General features: G+C 40.2%; 1 protein-coding gene across 3 annotated transcripts in view; it reads left to right on the top strand.

Moving 5' to 3' along the window:
* Positions 1-18,773, top strand: part of LOC140199614 (coiled-coil domain-containing protein 148-like) — a 116,241-nt gene that overhangs the window by 46,136 nt on the left and 51,332 nt on the right. For all 3 annotated transcript variants that reach the window (XM_072261987.1, XM_072261988.1, XM_072261986.1), the window contains exons 5-7: positions 11,914-11,996; positions 15,936-16,087; positions 18,317-18,412. In XM_072261987.1, the coding sequence (XP_072118088.1) occupies positions 11,914-11,996; positions 15,936-16,087; positions 18,317-18,412 (331 nt within the window). The remainder of the gene's footprint in view (positions 1-11,913; positions 11,997-15,935; positions 16,088-18,316; positions 18,413-18,773) is intronic.

The following is an 18,773-nucleotide window of genomic DNA, read 5'->3' as shown; positions in this document are numbered from 1 at the left end:
ATACACTTCCCAATGCTATTTTCCATCTCTCACTTCTATAACCATTCTCCTAATCTAAGTCCTTCTGTAGCCTCTCTACTTCCTCAAAACTGCCCGTTCCTCCACCAATCTTCATATCATCCGCAAACTTTGCAACAAGGCCGTCAATTCCATCATCCATTGACATATACAATTTACATTGACATAATGAAAAAATAATTCATCCCAACACAGACCCTTGTGGAACACCACTAGTCACTGGCAGCCAACCAGAAAACCTCCCTTTATTCTCACTCTTTGGCTCCCACCAATTAGCCACTGCTTTACCCATGATAGAATCTTTCCTGTAAAACCATTGGCTTGTAGCTAGTTAAGCAGCTTCATGTGAGGCCCCTTGTCAAAGGCCTTCTAAAAATCCAAGTACATAACATCAATCAATTCTCCTTTTTTTATTCTGCTTGCTATTTCTTCAAAGAATTCCAACAGATTTGTCAGGCAAGATTTTCCCTTGAGGAAGCATGGGAAGGCATTCTTTGGCCTACTTTGTCATGTGCCTCTGAGTACACTGAGACCTCATCCTTAATAATCGACTCCAACATCTGGCCTATAGTTTCCTCTCTTTCGCCTCTCTCCCTTCTTGAAGAGAAGAGTGACATACACAATTTTCCAGTCTTCCGGAACCATTCCAGAATCCAGTGATTCTTGGAAGATCATTACTAGTGATCTTTCAAGTAGTCATACGAGGAACGTCTGTATTCAGTGGGATTCAGAAGGATGAGGGGGGGATCTCATTGAAAGCTTTCGAATGTTGAAAGGCCTAGACAGAGTAGATGTGGGAAGGATGTTTCCCATGGTGGGAAAGTCTCGGACAAGGGGGCACAGCCTCAGGATAGAGGGGCGCCCTTTCAAAGCAGATGCAGAGAAATTTCTTTAGCCAAAGAGTGGTGAGTTTGTGGAATTTGTTGCCACATGCAGCTGTGGAGGCCACGTTGTTGGGTGTGTTTAAGGCAGAGATTGATAGGTTCTTGACTGGACATGGCATCTTTACTCCATTGTAAAGATGATACATCTGACTTTAGTTCCTCCTTCTCAAATTTCAGGGCGAATTCAATTGTGTTATGATCACTCTCCCCTAAGGGTTCTTTTACCATAAACTCTCAAATTAATTCTGGTTCATTGCACAACACCCAACCCAGAATAGCTGATCCCCTACTGGGCTCAACCACAAGCTGCTCTAAAAAGCCATCTCCTAGGCACTCTAGAAATTCCCCCTCCTGTAATCCAGCACCAACCTGATTTTCCCATTCTACCTGCATGCTGAAATCCCCTATGACTGTTGCAACATTGCCCTTTTTGGCATGCATTTTCTATATCCCATTGTAATTTGTAGATCACATCCTTACTACTGTTTGGGGGCCTGTATACAATTCCCATCAGGGACTTTTTCCCCTTGCAGTTCCTTAGTTCTATCCTCAATGATTCAATACCTTCTGACCCTATGTCACCTCTTTCTAATGATTTGGTTTCATTTTTTACCAACAGAGCAACACCTTTCTGCCTGTCCTTTTGATACAATGTGGTATCCTTGAACATTAAGCTCCCAGCTATAATCTTCTTTCAGTCATGACTCAGTGATGCCTACAATATCATACATGACTGTGCTACATGTTAATCTACCTTATTCCATATACTGCGCACATTCAAATATAACACCTCCAATCCTGTATTCACCCTTTTCGATTTTGTTTGCTTTTTATGTTGTAACTCATCCTGTTAACTTCGATATTGCCCTATCAACAGCCTTTCCTCACTCCACATTGTTTGTGTTTGTAAACCAGCTACCTCATATTCAGCATTATCATCCACCTTTCCTAAAATACTACTTGCATTAAAATATGTGCAGCTCAGGACACTAGTGACATCATACTCAACACTTTGATTACTAACTTTGTCTGAGGTCTTACCAACATCTTTCTCCACAAACTCTTCACTGATTGCTCTAGCATTCTGGTTCCCATACCCTGGTAACTCTAGTTTAAATCCCGCTGCGCAGCATTAACAAACCTTCCTGCTAGAGTATTAGTCTCCCTCCAGTTCAGGTGCAAACCATTCCTTCTATACAGGTTCTACCTTCCCTGGAAGAGAGCCTAATGATCCAAATATCTTATGCTCTTCCTCCTACACCAACTCCTTAGCCAGATGTTAAGTTGTATAATCTTCCTAGTTCTGGCCTTATAAGCATATGACATGTGTAGCAATCCTGAGATTATAATCCTGTAGGCTCTGCGCTTTAATTTAGCACCTAACTCCCTGAACTCCCTGAGCAGAACCTCGTCAGTCATCGTACCCATGTCATTGGGACCTACATGGACCACGACCTCTGGCTGTTCACCCTCCCACTTAAGAATGATCAGGACTTGATCCAAGATGTCCCGAGCCCTGGCACCCAGGAGGCAACATACCGTTTGGGAATCTCATTCTCGCCTACAGAACCTCCTGTCCGTTCCTCTAACTAACAAATCCCCTGTAACGAATACGTGGTCTGAGTATCTGAGGTGAGGGTGGGGATGGCCTTGTAGGCTCCATGAATGTTGGTATAAACCAGGTCTAATGTATTCTCTCATCTGTTTGCGAAGTTGACATGTTGGTAGAAGTCTGGCAGGACTGTTTTTAAGTTAGCATGATTGAAGTCACATCAACAAAGAAGACACCATCGGGGCGAGTGGATTTGAGGTTGCAGATTGTGCTGTAGAACTTTTACAGCATTTCCCCAGCCCGGGGGGGGGGGGTGGCTGCAGAATGTGAACTGCAGTAATGATAATGGCAGTGAACAGCTTGGCAAGTAGAAGGACCCGTACTTCACCATGAAAAGCTCTATCTGGGGTGAGCCAAGGGCTATTACTACCCAGGTGATCACAACCAGTTCTCACTGATATAGACACATAAACCTTTTCAATGGGACTTGCCGAAGGTCACATCATTTCTGTCCACCCAGAAGGAGATTAGGCCTCTCCCTGGTTGGTTGAGTATGGAATGGTGTTTTGATGCCACCATTCATGTAAATTAATTCATTGACATCCATAGCTTCAGCTAGAAGATGCATCATCTGAAGATAGGGGTGTTTTAGATGTTCCTGTAGCTTGTTCCTGATGGCAGAAACAAGAAGAAAGCATCGCCTGTGTGGTGGGGATCCTTGATGGTGGATGCTGCTTTCCTGCAACAGCACTCGTGTAGTAGTGGGGAGGGCTTAACCAGGCTCTGGGCAGTATCCACTACTTTTTGTATGGTTTTCAGTTCGAGGGCATTGCTGTTTCCATACCAGGCTCTGATGCAGCCAGTCAATATTCTCTCCACCACACATCTATAGAATTTTGTTGAAGTTTTTGTCATGCCAAATCTTTGCAAACTCCGAAGGACGTAGAGGTGCAGCTGTGCTTTCTTCATAATTACACTTACATGCTGGGCTCAGGACAGATCCTCTGAAATGATAACTGAGGAATTTAAAGGGCTGATCCTCTCCACCTCCTATCCCCCGATGAAGACTGGTTCATGGACCTTCAGTTTCCTCCTCCTGAAGTTAATAATCATCTCCTTGGTCTTGCTGACATTGAGTAAGCAGTTGTGTTTTGGACTTGTCCATGTCTTGAAAAGTATTGGAAGGAAGTTTTTCAAGCTTCTTCTTTACTTTTCAAAGTCAGTTTTAAGCCGAATCCTCTGATGGCCCTATTCGGTATTGTTGCAGGACAACATATCAAGTGGAAGACATCTGATTTACATATTTTGGCCTTTAGATCTCTTATAGCTAGGAGGGTGCTTTTGTTTAAATGGAAAGATGTTTCTCCTCCTACTCATACTCAATGGTTATGCGACGTTATGTCATGCTTAGATTTAGAGAAGATTTGTTGTTCAATTTCTGAATCTCGTCAAGACTTTCAATCACTGTTGGGACCCTTTCTGAGTTATTTTCAAAACTTTCAAAACCCTCAATTCGTTGTTTAAATTTAGATGTTGGCTATTATTAATTTTTATTATACGAGAAGGTATGTTACCTTTTTTTCTTCTTAAACAGCTTCGGTCTTGGTAGGGGTTAGACTTTTTTGTAATAAATTAGTATATTTCAATATAATTTTGACTAACCTACATGAATATGGGGTAACGAGATTGTTATTATGAATAGATATAATGTAATTGGTAGTTGTTTTTTTCAACCTCTATGTATATTTTCTTGTACTCTGCATTCTTCTATTTAGAAGCTAACAAAAAATATCGAAAGAGTAAGAGGTTGTTGTTGTGCCATCACTCAGCTGGATTGTCAATCAAGCTCCTTTGTGCTGATTCATCACTACTTTTTAATTCAGGCCATGACAGCCACAGCTTTCGAGCATTCTCCAGTGGCTCTGGTTTGTTTTGAAGTTGCAACTTTGCACATGAGGTGGCTCTCCGGAGATCATACCTGGACCTCTTGTATCTTACTTGGTTGCCAGACCATGCCTTTGATTAAGAAAGTCTTTGATTAGATTCCATATAAGATGTTATTGAAGCACATAATACTTAAGGTAATATCTGGCATGAATTGAAAACTGGTTATCAGACGAAGAACAGCATGGGAATAAATGGGACTTCCTCTGTCTCAGTAGTGACTCGTGGGACAACATAAGGATCAGTACTTGGGACCCAATTATTCATCATGTACATCAATGATACGGATGAGTGAACAAAATGTAGTATTGCTAAGTAGCTGATGTCGTAAATTCTGTGGAATTGTGACTTGTGAACAGGATGCAAAGACTCCTCAAAATTTAGGCAAGTTGAATGAGTGGGCAGATACATAACAGATTTAATAAAATTAGAGCGTGGATCAATACGTGAAACTATGACGTTGTGGCCATTACTGAGACTTGGATGTCTCAGGAGCAGGAATGGCTCCTGAGTGTGCCAGGCTTTCGATGTTTCAAAAAGAATAGAGAGGCAGGCAAAAGAGGTGGGGGCATGTCATTGCTAATTAGGGATAGTGTCACGGCTGCAGAAAAGGAGGAAGTCATGGAGGGATGGTCTACTGAGTCAGTGTGGGTGGAAATCAAAAACAGGAAAGAGGCAATAACTTTACTGGGTGTTTTTATAGACACCCCCCCTCCCAACAGTAACGGGGATATTGAGGAGCAGATAGGGAGGCAGATTCTGGAATGGTGCAATAATAATAGGGTTGTTGTGATAGGTGATTTTAACTTTCCTAATATTGATTGGCATCTCCTTAGCGCAAGGGGTTTAGATGGGGTGGAGTTTATTAGGTGTGTTCAGGAAAGTTTCCTGACACAATGTGTAGATAAGCCAACTAGAGGAAAGGTTGTGCTTGATCTGGTATTGGGAAATGGACCTGGTCAGGTGTCAGATCTTTCAGTGGGAGAGCATTTTGGAGGTAGTAACCACAACTCTATCTCCTCACCATAGTGCTGGAGAGGGATAGGAGCAGACAATTTGGGAAAACATTTGATTGGGGTAGGAGGAAATATGATGCTATAAGGCAGGAACTTGTGAGCATAAATTGGGAACAGATGTTCTCAGGGAAATGCACAACAGAAATGTGGCAAATATTCAGGGAACATTTGCATGGAGTTCTGCATAGGTATGTTCCATTGAGGCAGGGAAAGGATGATAGGGTTAAAGAACCATGGTGTACAAAGGATGTAGAAAATCTAGTTAAGAAGAAAAGAAAAGCCTACAGAAGGTTCAAGAAACTAGGTACTGTTAGAGCTCTAAAAATTACATGGTTGCTAAGAATGGAATTAGGAGAACTAGAACGGGCCATGAGAAGGCCTTGGTGAGCAGAATTAAGGAAAGCCCCAAAGCACTCTATAAATATGTGAAGAGCAAGAGAAAGAGCCATGTGAGAATAGGACCACTCAGGTGCTACAGTGGAAACGTGTGCATGGAGCTGGAGGAGGTAGCGGAGGTATGTAATGAACACTTTGCTTCAGTACTCACCGGGGAAAAAGACCTTGGCAATTGTAGGGATGACTTACAATGGACTGAAACACTTGAGCATATAGACATTAAGAAATAGGATGTGCTGGAGCTTTTGAAAAGCATTAAGTTAGGTAAGTCACAGGGACCAGATGAGATATACCCCAGGCTACTGTGGGAAGCGAAGAATGAGATTGCTGAGCCTCTTGTGATGATCTTTGCATCATCAGTAGGGACGGGAGAAGTACCGGAGGATTGGAGGGTTGAAAATGTTGTTCCCTTGTTCCCTTGTTCAAGAAAGGGAGTAGAGATAACTCAGGAAATTATAGACCAGTGAATCTGACTTCAGTGGTGGGCAAGTTGTTGGAGAAGATCATGAGAGGCAGGATTTACAAACATTTGGAGAGACATAATCTGATTAGGGATAGTCAGCGTGGCTTTGTCAAGAGCAGGTCGTGCCTTACAAGCCTGACTGAATTCTTTGAAGGTGTAACAAAACACATTGATGAAGGTAGAGCAGTGGATGGAGTGTATATGGATTTCAGTAAGGCATTTGATAAGGTTACCCATACAAGGTTCCTTCAGAAAGTAAGGAGATATGGGATCCAAGGAGACCTTGCCTTGTGGATCCAGAATTGGCGTTCCCACAGAAGGGAAAGAGTGGTTGTAGATGGTGTGTATTCTGCATGGCGGCAGTGACCAGTGGTATTCCACAGGGAACTGTTCTGGGACCCCTCCTCTGTGATTTTTATAAATGACCTGGATGAAGAGGTAGAAGGGTGGGTTAGTAAGTTTGCTGATGACACAAAAGGTGGGGTGTTGTGGATAGTCTGGAGGGTTGTCAGATGTTACAGCAGGTCATCGATAGAATGCAGAACTGGTCTGAGAAGCAGCAGATGGACTTCAACCGAGATAGGTGTGAAGTGGTTCATTTTGGTAGGTCAAGTTTAAAGACAGAATGTAATGTTAATGGTAAGACTCTTGGCAGTATGGGGGATCTGAAAGATCTTGGGGTCCATGTCCATAGGACACTCAAAGCTGCTGCGCAGGTTGACAGTGTTGTTAAGAAGGCATATGGTGTATTGGTATTCATCAACTGTGGGATTGAGTTCAAGAGTTGTGAGGTAATGTTACGGCTATATAAGACCCTGGTAAGACCCCACTTGGAGTACTGTGTTCAGTTCTGGTCACTTCACTACAGGAAGGACGTGGATACTATAGGGAGAGTGCAAAGGAGATTTACAAGGATGTTTCCTGGATTGGAGAGTATACCTTATGAGAATAGGTTGAGTGAACTCTGCTTTTTCTCCTTGGAGTGACAGAGGATGAGAGGTAACCTGATAGAGGTACATAAGATGATGAGGGGCATCGATCGTGTGGATAGCCAGAGGCTTTTTCCCAGGGCTGAAATGGCTAGCAAGAGGGGTATAATTTTAAGGTGCTTGGAAAATAGGTACCGAGGGGATGTCAGGGATAACTTTTTCACACAGAGAGTGGTGGGTGCGTTGAATGCACTGCCGGCGGCAGTGGTGGAAGTGGATACAATAGGGTCTTTTAAAAGCCTCTTAGATAGGTACCTGGAGCTTAGAAAAGTAGAGGACTATGTGCTAGGGGAATCCTAGGCAGTTTCTAGAGTAAGTTACATGGTCCGCACAACATTGTGGGCCAAAGGGCCTGTAATGTGCTGTAGATTTCTATGTTCTATGTTCTAAAATGTAAATAAGTGTGAAGTTATCTACCTTGCTAGAAAAAAATTGAAAGGCAGTTTTGCTTAACTAGTAGTTATATTCAAAGGGATCTGGATGTCCTATAAACTAGTCACTGAAACAAATACCCAGGTGTAAAAAGCCCTTAAGAAGGTAAATGGTAAATAGGCATATATTTGTCATAGAGGAGACCTTCATGGGAGAAATAAAATGGGATCAATGAAGGATTGATTAGTAGATGATGTTTGATGGTCAATGTAGAATTTGTGGGCCATAGAACCTTTTTCCATGTTGTATGATCTCAACCATGAGCAGTCTAACCATTCAATACTCTCCAGCTCAATTGCTTGTCCCTTTTTTCCCTATGTTCTTAAAACCACCCTGTCTCTAACATCAGTATTTTGTACCTCCATATCTTTCTGGCTATGCTACAGTGGAACAATCTCTTCTTCAACTTCTCTTCACCATGGGAACTTAAGCAGGTTGACAAATGACAGAAATGAAAGAAAACAATAGAATGTAAAAGCAAAAAACAGGGAAATCAAAGGCAAGAGACCAATAGGGCACATCCTTAAAAAAGACAAGATGATTAGCATTGGCAAGAATATAAGCCCAAGGCTATGTATCTTAATGTACAAAGCATTCATAATAATGTTGATGACCTAACAGCACCAATAGAAGTAAGTAGAGTTGATCTGACAGCCACTACATAAATATAGTTGCAAATGGATTAAAGGTAGACAATTAATGTTAAAGGATAGTTCACAAAACGTTGCTGCAGTAGTTCTGATAGTAAATATAGTTTTGAGAGATGATCTAGCCTCAGAAGATATTGAATCTATTTTGAGTGGAGAAACAAAAACAGCAAGAGAAGGAATATACCCCAAACAGGAGCCATACTGTTGGAAGGGGTATAAGGAAACAATTAATGGGAGCATGCAAAGAGAGTAGTGCTATACTATGGCAGACTTTAATTTCATGTAAGTGAGCTTAATCAATTTGAAAACTGTAGCTAGAGGAAGTATAAATCAACAGTTAATGAGAGCCTGTAAAAACTACAGTGCATTTACGGGAGACTTCAATCTTCATATGTTCAGGTCTAATCAAACTGACAATAGTAGCTATGAGAACAAATTCATAGAGTGAATTTAGGATGGTTTTCTGGAGTGATATATTATGGAGCTAACCAGAAGCAGGCTATCTTGGATCTGGGAATGGGCATAATATAGAACATTGAATATTAGAGCACAGTAAGGCCCTTCGGCCCATGATGTTGTGCCAACCTTTTAATCTAAGATCAATATAACTTTTTCTACCTATATGGCTCTCCATTCTTCTATCATCCATGTGCCAATCTAAGAGTTTATTAACCCTAATGTATCTGGCTCTGATGTCACCTCTGGTGGGATGTTCCACACACCTGCCGTTTGGTATAAAGGACTTACTTCTGACATCACCCTGTACTTTTTTCCAATCACCTTTGAATTATGGCCCTTTGTACTATCTATTTCCGCTCAGGGAAGGCACCTCTGGCTATTCACTCTAGCTATGTCTTTTATCATCTCATACACTTCTATCAAGTGACTTCTCATCCTCCTCCACTCTGAAGAGAGTCGCTTTAGCTCGTTCAATCTCTCATTGTGAGACATGCCCTCTAGTCCAGGCAGTACCCTGGTAAATCTCCTCTGTACCATCTCTAATGCTTCCACATCCTTCCTGTAATGAGATGACCAAAACTGAACACAATAGTCTACATGTGGTCCAACCAGGGTTTTATAGAACTGCAACATTACCTCAAGGCTCTTGAAATCAGTACTCCAACTAATGAAGGCCAACCCACCATATGCCTTCTTAACAGCCACATCAACTTGTATGTCAACTAGGAGGGATCAATGTTTCTCCACAATGCCAAGAATCCTGTCATTAACCCTGTATTCTGCCTTCAAATTTGTCTTTCCAAAATGAATCACTTCACACTTCTCCAACTAGAACTCCATCTGCCACTTGTCAGCCCAGCTATGCATCTTGTCAATGTCCTGTTGCAACATATAACAATCCTCTACACCAGACATCCCACCCTGCAAAAACTCATTTCAAGGAGGTAGCACCATCAATTTGCGGGAGAGTCCCGGAATTTCCGGGAGAGGTGGGATGTCTACAATAGAGTAGCTCCTTAGCAGCTGGCCAGCTAGTTTAAATAACGTTAGCTATGCTAATGAATGAATGACACTTGTTAAACTCACCTTAACAAGTCTTTTACAGTCTTAACCCACCATGGGCAATAGAAAAGTCACTGTTGCAAACAGTGCAGCGAGCAACACTGTCATTATTTTGACCCCTATTAGGCAGGGGTACACTTTAGTGTAGGCTGGGGTGAAGTAAGTTTTATATTTTCTTTCTTTGGAACACTCTGCCATGGCGCTCTCTCTTTCTCTCTCTCGTGGTCGCTGGCATCCTCTCTCGCGCTCTCGCTTGCTTTCTCTCTCGCTTGCGCACTCTCACTGGCTTGCTCTCGCGCATGCTCTCTCTCTCTTGTGGTCGCTCTCGCGCTCTCTCTTGCTTTCTCTCATTCGCTCGCTCTCAAAAAATTGATTTCTGTGATATTGTATATAATTTGCGGGCATTGGAAAGCCACTATTAAAATGTGGGAGACTCCTGGAACTTCCGGGAGAGGTAGAATGTCTGCTCTACACTATCCACAACTCCACCAATCTTTGTGTCATTTGCAAACTTACTAACCCACCCTTCCACTTCCTTATCCAAGTCATTTATAAAAATTACAAAGAGCAGGGGTCCTAGAACAGATTCCTGTGGAATACTGCTGGTTGCCAACCTCTAGGCAGAATGCTCTCAATCTAGAACCACCGTGTACGTTCTATGGCCAAGCCAATTCTGTACCATGCTGTCAAATTTCCTTGGATCCTATGTTTCCTGACTTATTAGCCTACCATGGGGAACCTGATCAAATGCCTTACTAAAATCCATATAGACTACAACCACTGTTCTACCTTCAACAATGTGCTTTGTCACATCCTCAAAGTATCCATTCAGGCTCATGAAGCATAATTTGCACCATACTGACTGTCCCTAGTCAGAGTATGAGACAGGTTTAGTAAACTGTTGCAAGACCTATTCTACTGTGTATAATTCTGTAGGATTTGTGCACCTAAATTATTTCACGTAGGCCCATTGGGCAAAATTAGTATTGACTTCCCTATAATGCTTTAATACATTTTTAAGCATGTTCCAATTTCGGCCACTTTTCATGGATGAGATGTTGAAACCTAAAACAAAGGTCTTTCCTTCCCTTTAGGATGGTCATAAAATATTGCATAGCACAAGTCAAGACAATTTTGTGTTCACTGTGTGCCCTAAGCAATATTTTTCTCAACTGATAGCATCAGATAGAGATTTTTTATGCATTAAGGCTAGGTGCAGATTGTTTGCCAACAAAGAAAATAAGAACGTAAAAAGTAGGTATTCGTCAAGATCATGCTTGGTCCTTCAACACTGTTCTTCCTGTGTTAATTCCTTATCTGTTGATTCTTTTAATATCCCTTAACATCCAGAAATTCATTAATCTTTGTTTTAAATGAACTTAATTGCTTATTTGATGTTGATTCCACTCAAATATATAAAGATGGACTGATATCTTCTTTTTCTTTAGAAGTATTGTCTGTTAATTTTGCCTGTTAAATACTGGTTATCCGTGTTTGAAACTTCGCTTGTATCATCAGTGAGTCTGATAGAAATTCATATTTGATTTTTCTGCAGTGGGCATCATTCAATGTGCACATCAAATTTGTTTCTGCTTGCCACAAATATTCTATATGGTGATCTGCTTATGTTGTCTTTGACTTTTTTTGTTCTCCATTGAACTGGCTTAAAATAACTCAGCTCTTGTACAAGTCTATCCATGTTTAGTTGGAGCTTCAGTTTGCATTTCCTTGACTTTTTCCACATCATTTCCCCACAGCCCCTTCCTCACCAGCCTTATTATTTATCGACAACCAACAAGTATTTAAGCATTTGATATTCTTGTTTTGTCCTCTTTTCTGCTTGATGTCTTCTAATATTTTTAAAATCTTTATTCTAGCCACTTTTGATATTTTTCCTCTAGTTCCTTTATACAGTTTTGCTCCTATTTATGTTTAGAGATTTTGCTTTTTTTTGTTTTCTTTGTTAAAATTTTTATTAATTTAATAATGGTACAACTGCTATAATTTAAACAACTAAATTAAACCTCCAATGTTTGTTCTATTAATAGGGAAAAGTTAGAACTGCATCTTCAGAACTTCCTTGAAGTTGGAAGCTTTGAGAATGAATTCCATTTTGAAATGAAGAAGTATGGTGTGTATTATCTGCATATAGTTCACTTTGTGGAAATCTCTGGGATAAGGAGATAGTGGCTATTTTGAATTCCATGAGACTTTTAATATCTCACTGAAATAGTAGTGAGAAATTTGTGTAGCAACTTAAAAATAGTGTAAGTTGCTGAAGCCCAATAAAATCCTGTGAATTGAATTCCCAGTTCACTTTTGTGTATCTACACTTTTTAAGGTTTGAAAATGAGATGCTTACTCTAGAATTTCTTAGCAATTTTATGTTAAGAATAATAAGCCAAACTGACCAGAATGTCCCTTTCATTGCTCTTTGATGTCATATATTCAATTTCTCCTTCTAAGTAGATGTTAAAATGCTTTGATTTTCTTAATTTCCCTTGAGAATGATCTGTGAGCTCCAACTGGAAAGTTAGAACATCAGCAACACACACAAAATGCTGGAGGAACTCGGCTGGTCAGACAGCATCTATAGAAATGAATAAACAGTTGGCATTTTGGGCGAGACCCTTCTTCAGAACTAAATATCAGATAAAATTTACCCACTACAGTTCCTGAATGCAGACGAACCTGCCACTAACTTGACCAAGCTTCAGTGTTTCCAACCTACAATGTCTTTAGCTAATAACTGACCTTGGGCAATTAGTGCAATCTTCAGGTTTACCTAAACTCAGATGTAGATGGTAGTCATTTGTGTGCACTAACACAGGCAAACTTCATTTAAGAAGGACAATGATTTGAGTAAGGTTCTGGAAGGCAGCTACTGAATACTTCCCAGTAAAATAACTCCTCTTCCTTATTTTATTGTAATTCATCTGGAAACCTCAATGTTATTGATACTTGGCTGAGACTAGAAATTGAAATCAGTCAAAATGTGAATTTGGTGGGGTTTTATGTGCTTTAAACATATTTGAAATGTCCCCTTTATATGGTGTTTGTCAATACCTTAATATGGGATGATACAGTGCAAAAGAGCTGGTCATTGACTTCAGGAAGGAGATGCTGTGGTGCACATACTCCTGGTCTACGTCAAAAGTGTTGAGATTGAGAGGTTTGAGAGTTTCATATTCCTGGGAATGAATATCACCAATAGTTGTGATCCAACCAGGCAGGTGCCATGGTCAAGAAAGCTCACTAATGCCTCTACTTCCTCGGGGATAAGAAAATTTTGCATGTTCCCATCAACTTTCACACATTTTTTGATGCACCATAGAAAGCATTGTATCTGGATGCATAATGGCTTAGCAGAGCAACTGCTCTTCGTGTGACTGTCAAAAACAGCTGAATTGTGGAAAGCAACCTTCCCTCCATGGACTTTGTCTATACTTCTTGCTGCCTCAGTAAAGCAGCAAGCATAATCAAAGACTTTATCTCCCCTGGTTATTCTCTCTTTTCCTCTCTCCCATTGGGTAAAAGATACAAAAGCCTGACAACATGTATCACCAGGCTCAAGGACAGCTTCTAAACTTCTGTCCAATGTTATTAGACCATAAGACAAAGGAGCAGAAGTCGACTATTTGGCCCATCGAGTCTGCTCCGCCATTTTGTCTTGAGCTGATCCATTCTCCCATTTAGTCCCACTCCCCTGCCTTCTCACCATAACCCCTGATGCCCTGGCTACTCAGATACCTATCAATCTCTGCCTTAAATACACACAATGACTTGGCCTCCACTACCACCCGTGGCAACAAATTCCACAGACTCACCATCCTCTGGCTAAAAAAATTTCTTCGCATCTCTGTTCTGAATGGGCGCCCTTCAATTCTTAAGTCATGCCCTCTCGTACTAGACTCCCCCACCATGGGAAACAACTTTGCCACATGCACCCATGCCTTTTAACATTCGAAGTGTTTCTATGAGGTCCCCCCTCATTCTTCTAAACTCCAAGGAGTACAGTCCAAGAGCGGTCAAATGTTCCTCGTATGTTAACCCTCTCATTTCCGGAACCATTCTAGTGAATCTTCTCTGAACCCTCTCCAACGTCAGCACAACCTCCCTTAAATAAGGAGCCCAAAACTTCACACGGTACTCCAAGTGAGGTCTTACCAGTGCCTTATAGAGCCTCAACATCACATCCCTGCTCCTATACTCTATTCCTCTAGAAATGAATGCCAACATTGCATTCACCTTCCTCACCACCGACTCAACCTGGAGGTTAACCTTAAGGGTATCCTGCACGAGGACTCCCAAGTCCTGTTGCATCTCAGAACTTTGAATTCTCTCCCCATTTAAATAATAGTCTGCCCATTTATTTCTTCTACTAAAGTGCATAACCATACACTTTCCAACATTGTATTTCATTTGCCACTTCTTTGCCCATTCTCCCAATCTATCCAGGTCTCTCTGCAGACTCTCTGTTTCCTCAGCACTACCGGCCCCTCCACCTATCTTTGTATCATCAGCAAACTTAGCCACAAAGCCATCTATTCTATCATCCAAATCGTTGATGCACAACGTAAAAAGAAGTGGCCCCAACACGGATCCCTGTGGAACACCACTGGTAACTGGCAGCCAACCAGAATAGGATCCCTTTATTCCCACTCTCTGTTTCCTGCCAATCAGCCAACGCTCTATCCACGTATGTAAGTTTCCCGTAATTCCATGGGCTCTTATCTTGTTTAGCAGCCTCATGTGTGGCACCTTGTCAAAGGCCTTCTAAAAATCCAAATACACCACATCCACTGCACCTCCCTTGTCTAGCCTACTTGTAATTTCCTCAAAAAATTGCAGTAGGTTTGTCAAGCAGGATTTAAGGAAACCATGCTGAGTTCTGCCTATCTGGTCATATGCCTCCAGGTACTCCGTAACCTCATCCTTGACAATCATCTCCAACAACTTCCCAACCACCAATGTCAAGCTAACAGGTCTATAATTTCCTTTTTGCTTCCTTGCCCCCTTCTTAAATAGCAGAGTGACATTTGCAATCTTCCAGTCCTCCAGAACCATGCCAGAATCTATTGACTTTTGAAAGATCATTGCTAATGCCTCCGCAATCTCCACAGCTACTTCCTTCAGAACATGAGGGTGCATTCCATCTGGTCTGGGAGATTTATCTACCCTTAGACTATTCAGCTTCCTGAGTACTTTCTCTGTCGTAATTGTGACTGCGCACACTTCTTTTCCTTGCCACCCTTGAGTGTCCTATATACTGCTGATGCCTGCCTCAGTGAAGACTGATGCAAAATACTCGTTCAGTTCCTCCGCCATCTCCTTATCTCCCATTACAAGTTCTCCAGCATCATTTTCTATCAGTCCTATATCCACTCTCACCTGTCTTTTACTCTTTATATACTTGAAAAAGCTTTTCGTATCCTATTTGCTAGCTTCCTTTCATAGTTCATCTTTTCCCTCTTAATGACCTTCTTAGTTTCCTTTTGTAAACTTTTAAAAACTTCCCAATCCTCTGTCTTTCCACTAATTTTTGTTTCCTTGTATGCCCTCTTCTTTGCTTTAACTTTGGCTTTGACTTCTCTTGTCAGCCACGGTTGCATCATTTTCCATTCAAAAATTTCTTCTTTTTTGGAATATATCTGTCTTGCACCTGAATTATTGTTATTTTGTTATTAGACTCTGAATTAGACCTCAAAAGATTATATAAACTCTTAACCTCAAAATCTACCTCGTTGTGCTCTTATCGCACAACACCTTCTCTGTAGGTTTTACACTTTATTCTGCTTCGTTATTGTTTTACCTTGTTCTCCCTCAATGCATAGTGTAATGATTTGATCTGCACAAACTCTGTGCAAGACAAGCTTTTCACTGTATTTTGGTGCATGTGACAATAATGAATCAATTCCATTTCCATCTTGAAGGGCTGAAGACACCTGATAAATATGTTTTTTAATGTTTGAACTTGGGTGAATTAAACTGACATTGTATGAACATGACCCTCTAAACAAAAATCATTATATAGTAGATACATTATGATTTTTCTTTTGTCCAACTCAAGGTATATTGTTGTGCAGAGACCAAGAAGTCTTTAAAATAGCTACGGTGGATCCCATCCTACAATTAAAGAGAGACTTGAAACAAAAACAAATTGAAATGCAGCATTATACATTGCAAACGGATGGATTTAATTCCAGTCAGATATTAAAAGAGGTATGAAAATACTTAATCTGACTTTGGTTTCACTTAGATCTTTTTGTTATTTCAAATTTGTTGACTAAACATGAAATTATTTTTTCCTAACTTTGCATCTAACCTATTGAACTTGTATACTAATTTCCATTAATGTTTAGCTTTTGTATTCATCTTACTTCATACTGAAGTATCATATTCTTATATTAGAATAATGCTTCACATTTAATGCTCTGTATTTATGAATTAATTGCTTAGTAGCATTAAAATAGAAGGCTAACGTAATAAAAAAAAGTGAAGTCGTCTTGGAGATGACAGTGACATCAATGTAGAAAACATACTTATCCATAATGGAAATAGGTCAGTTGATGACTATATGGTGCCTGCATCCATGAAGGATTCTCCTGTTGATTCCTTTGACAATGCCAGCCCTTCAAATGCACCCATTTTGCCATTCTATACAGCTCAGAACCTTTTATTGGTTCTTTCTCCTCAGTGTAATGTTCCTTTTAGTCAATATGGAAAGATTCTTCAGAGTTGAAAATCATGCTCTAACCTAATTTTCATTGCATATCTGTAATGCTTTTGTTGTTGCCCACCAATGTTTTATAGCTTTTTGGTTTTCAATAAAGCGTCCACTTCAGTAACTATATAGAAACATAGAAAACGTACAGCACAATACAGGCCCTTTGGCCCACAATGCTGTGCCGAACATGTACATACTTTAGAAGTTACCTAGGGTTACCCATAGCCCTCTATTTTTCTAAGCTCCATGTACCTATCTAGGAGTCTCTTAAAAGACCGTATCGTATCCACCTCCACCAGTGTTGCCGGCAGCCCATTCCACGCACTCACCACTCTCTTTGTGAAAAAACTTACCCCTGGCATCTCCTCGGTATCTACTTACAAGCACCTTAAAACTGTGCCCTCTCTTGTTAGCCATTTCAGCCCCGGGAAAAAGCCTCTGGCTAGCCTCTGACAACCTCTTTATGATATTTCTCCTAACAATACTTCTAACTCATTCGATCTGAACATTGAATATTATAATTGCAAAGCAACATCTATTAAGGGTTTTAACCTGCTACTGAAAAAGATGTTCTTATTTCTATAAATTTTCACAATTTCAGGATATTCAAAATAACTTGATTGGATTTTTTTTTGTGTGTGTGATAAATATTTGCCACCAGATTACAGGGAAATGGAATTTTTATGCTCGTCCAAATAGTATCTTGAGATTATTCTTATGTCATCTAAGTGGGGAGATAGGCTATTGGTTCAACATCTTTTCTGAAAGATAGTAGAGTACCTTCAATAGTTCAGGTATCAATTTAATGCTGCCCCATTCCTCCCATCCCTCCAACAATTTCTTTGACCCCTTATCATCAGGCAGGAGGCACCGTCGCATTTGGACAAGAATTGCAAGAACTTTTAGGATGGAAACAGTTTCTTCCCCCAGGCTGTAGGACTCCCTGCCAGCATGTATGAATCTCATCATACAGTCTCATCACGAATGAAGTGCCAGTAGCGTTATACTGCTTACTTTTTAACTTGTATCATATATGCAACTTATTATTTGTTAATTTATATGTGGTAATATTACTTTGTATTATGTGTGGTGCACCTTGGTCTGGAGAAATGTTGTGTTTGGCCATATACTTTGTACAGTTGAATGACAATAAACTGAACTTGAACTTGATGCATGTTATGCGTTCATCCTTTGAGTGGGAGTGATTTCATAGTCTTCAAACTCAGTTCTATAGCAGCATGTGTCTAAATCAAATGAAGATGTAAATAAAGGTCACCTTACTGACACTTTTCTAGTCTATATTTTATCAATAACTGTCTTGTGAACCTTTGGTTTAGTGACGATCTCACTACCGCACTTATTCAGCAGACTTAAATAATTTGTCAGAAGACATTGTTATCTTGTGTATCTGTTATTTATTTCTTGACTTTGCTTCTGTTGGGTAGGTGAACTCCCAAAATGCATTTAAATTAATTTTTGCCACTGGTGGTCAATTGGAATTGCTGAATGAATTATATGAATAACAAGCCTGAGGCTACCAATGAAATTTGATAGTCTATCCATGAACAGCTGAATGCCCTCACTAGAAACTTCTGTAAAAGTATAATTATCAGCATAATTTAGTTGTGGACTATTCAGTGCTGCAGACTTATGCTTAATATGTTTATGCTATTTGCACAATTAGGTTAAGAAACACCATTTCCCTATTGTTTCCATTAAATTAGGTGGAATATGTAAAAGAACAACAGAAGACCATAATAGACAAGCTTGAACAAGAGAGATGGACCTTAGAAGAAGAAATCAAAAATATTGAATTTGAGGTAAATGACTTTTTGAAAAAAACAAAAAAAAAGTAAGGTGTATTTTCTGATCATGAAGTTGCAGAAAACTACCTTTATCATTTAGGATTCAGAATTATATCTTTTCAATATCAGGAAAGTTGTAGATAACTTGAAGTAAAGTGGTGTTCTGTTATGCATAATTTTGTTACAGTTTGGTGGACAACACATCTTTGCAACTGGTGTCTTGCAGATCTAGAGCTTTTAAAGGCAGCTGTCTTTGCCAATAACGTATTTGAGTATCTACAGATATTGATGATGACAGGGTTATGGAGTCATAGCACAGAAACAGTCCTGTGGCCCATCACATTCATGCTAACTTTCTTGCTCATTTACACTAATT

The sequence above is a fragment of the Mobula birostris genome, chromosome 6 (assembly GCF_030028105.1).
Source record: "Mobula birostris isolate sMobBir1 chromosome 6, sMobBir1.hap1, whole genome shotgun sequence".
Taxonomy (NCBI): domain Eukaryota; kingdom Metazoa; phylum Chordata; class Chondrichthyes; order Myliobatiformes; family Myliobatidae; genus Mobula; species Mobula birostris.
Note: the sequence above shows the minus strand (reverse complement) of the source record. Positions and strands in the feature narration are given on the sequence as shown.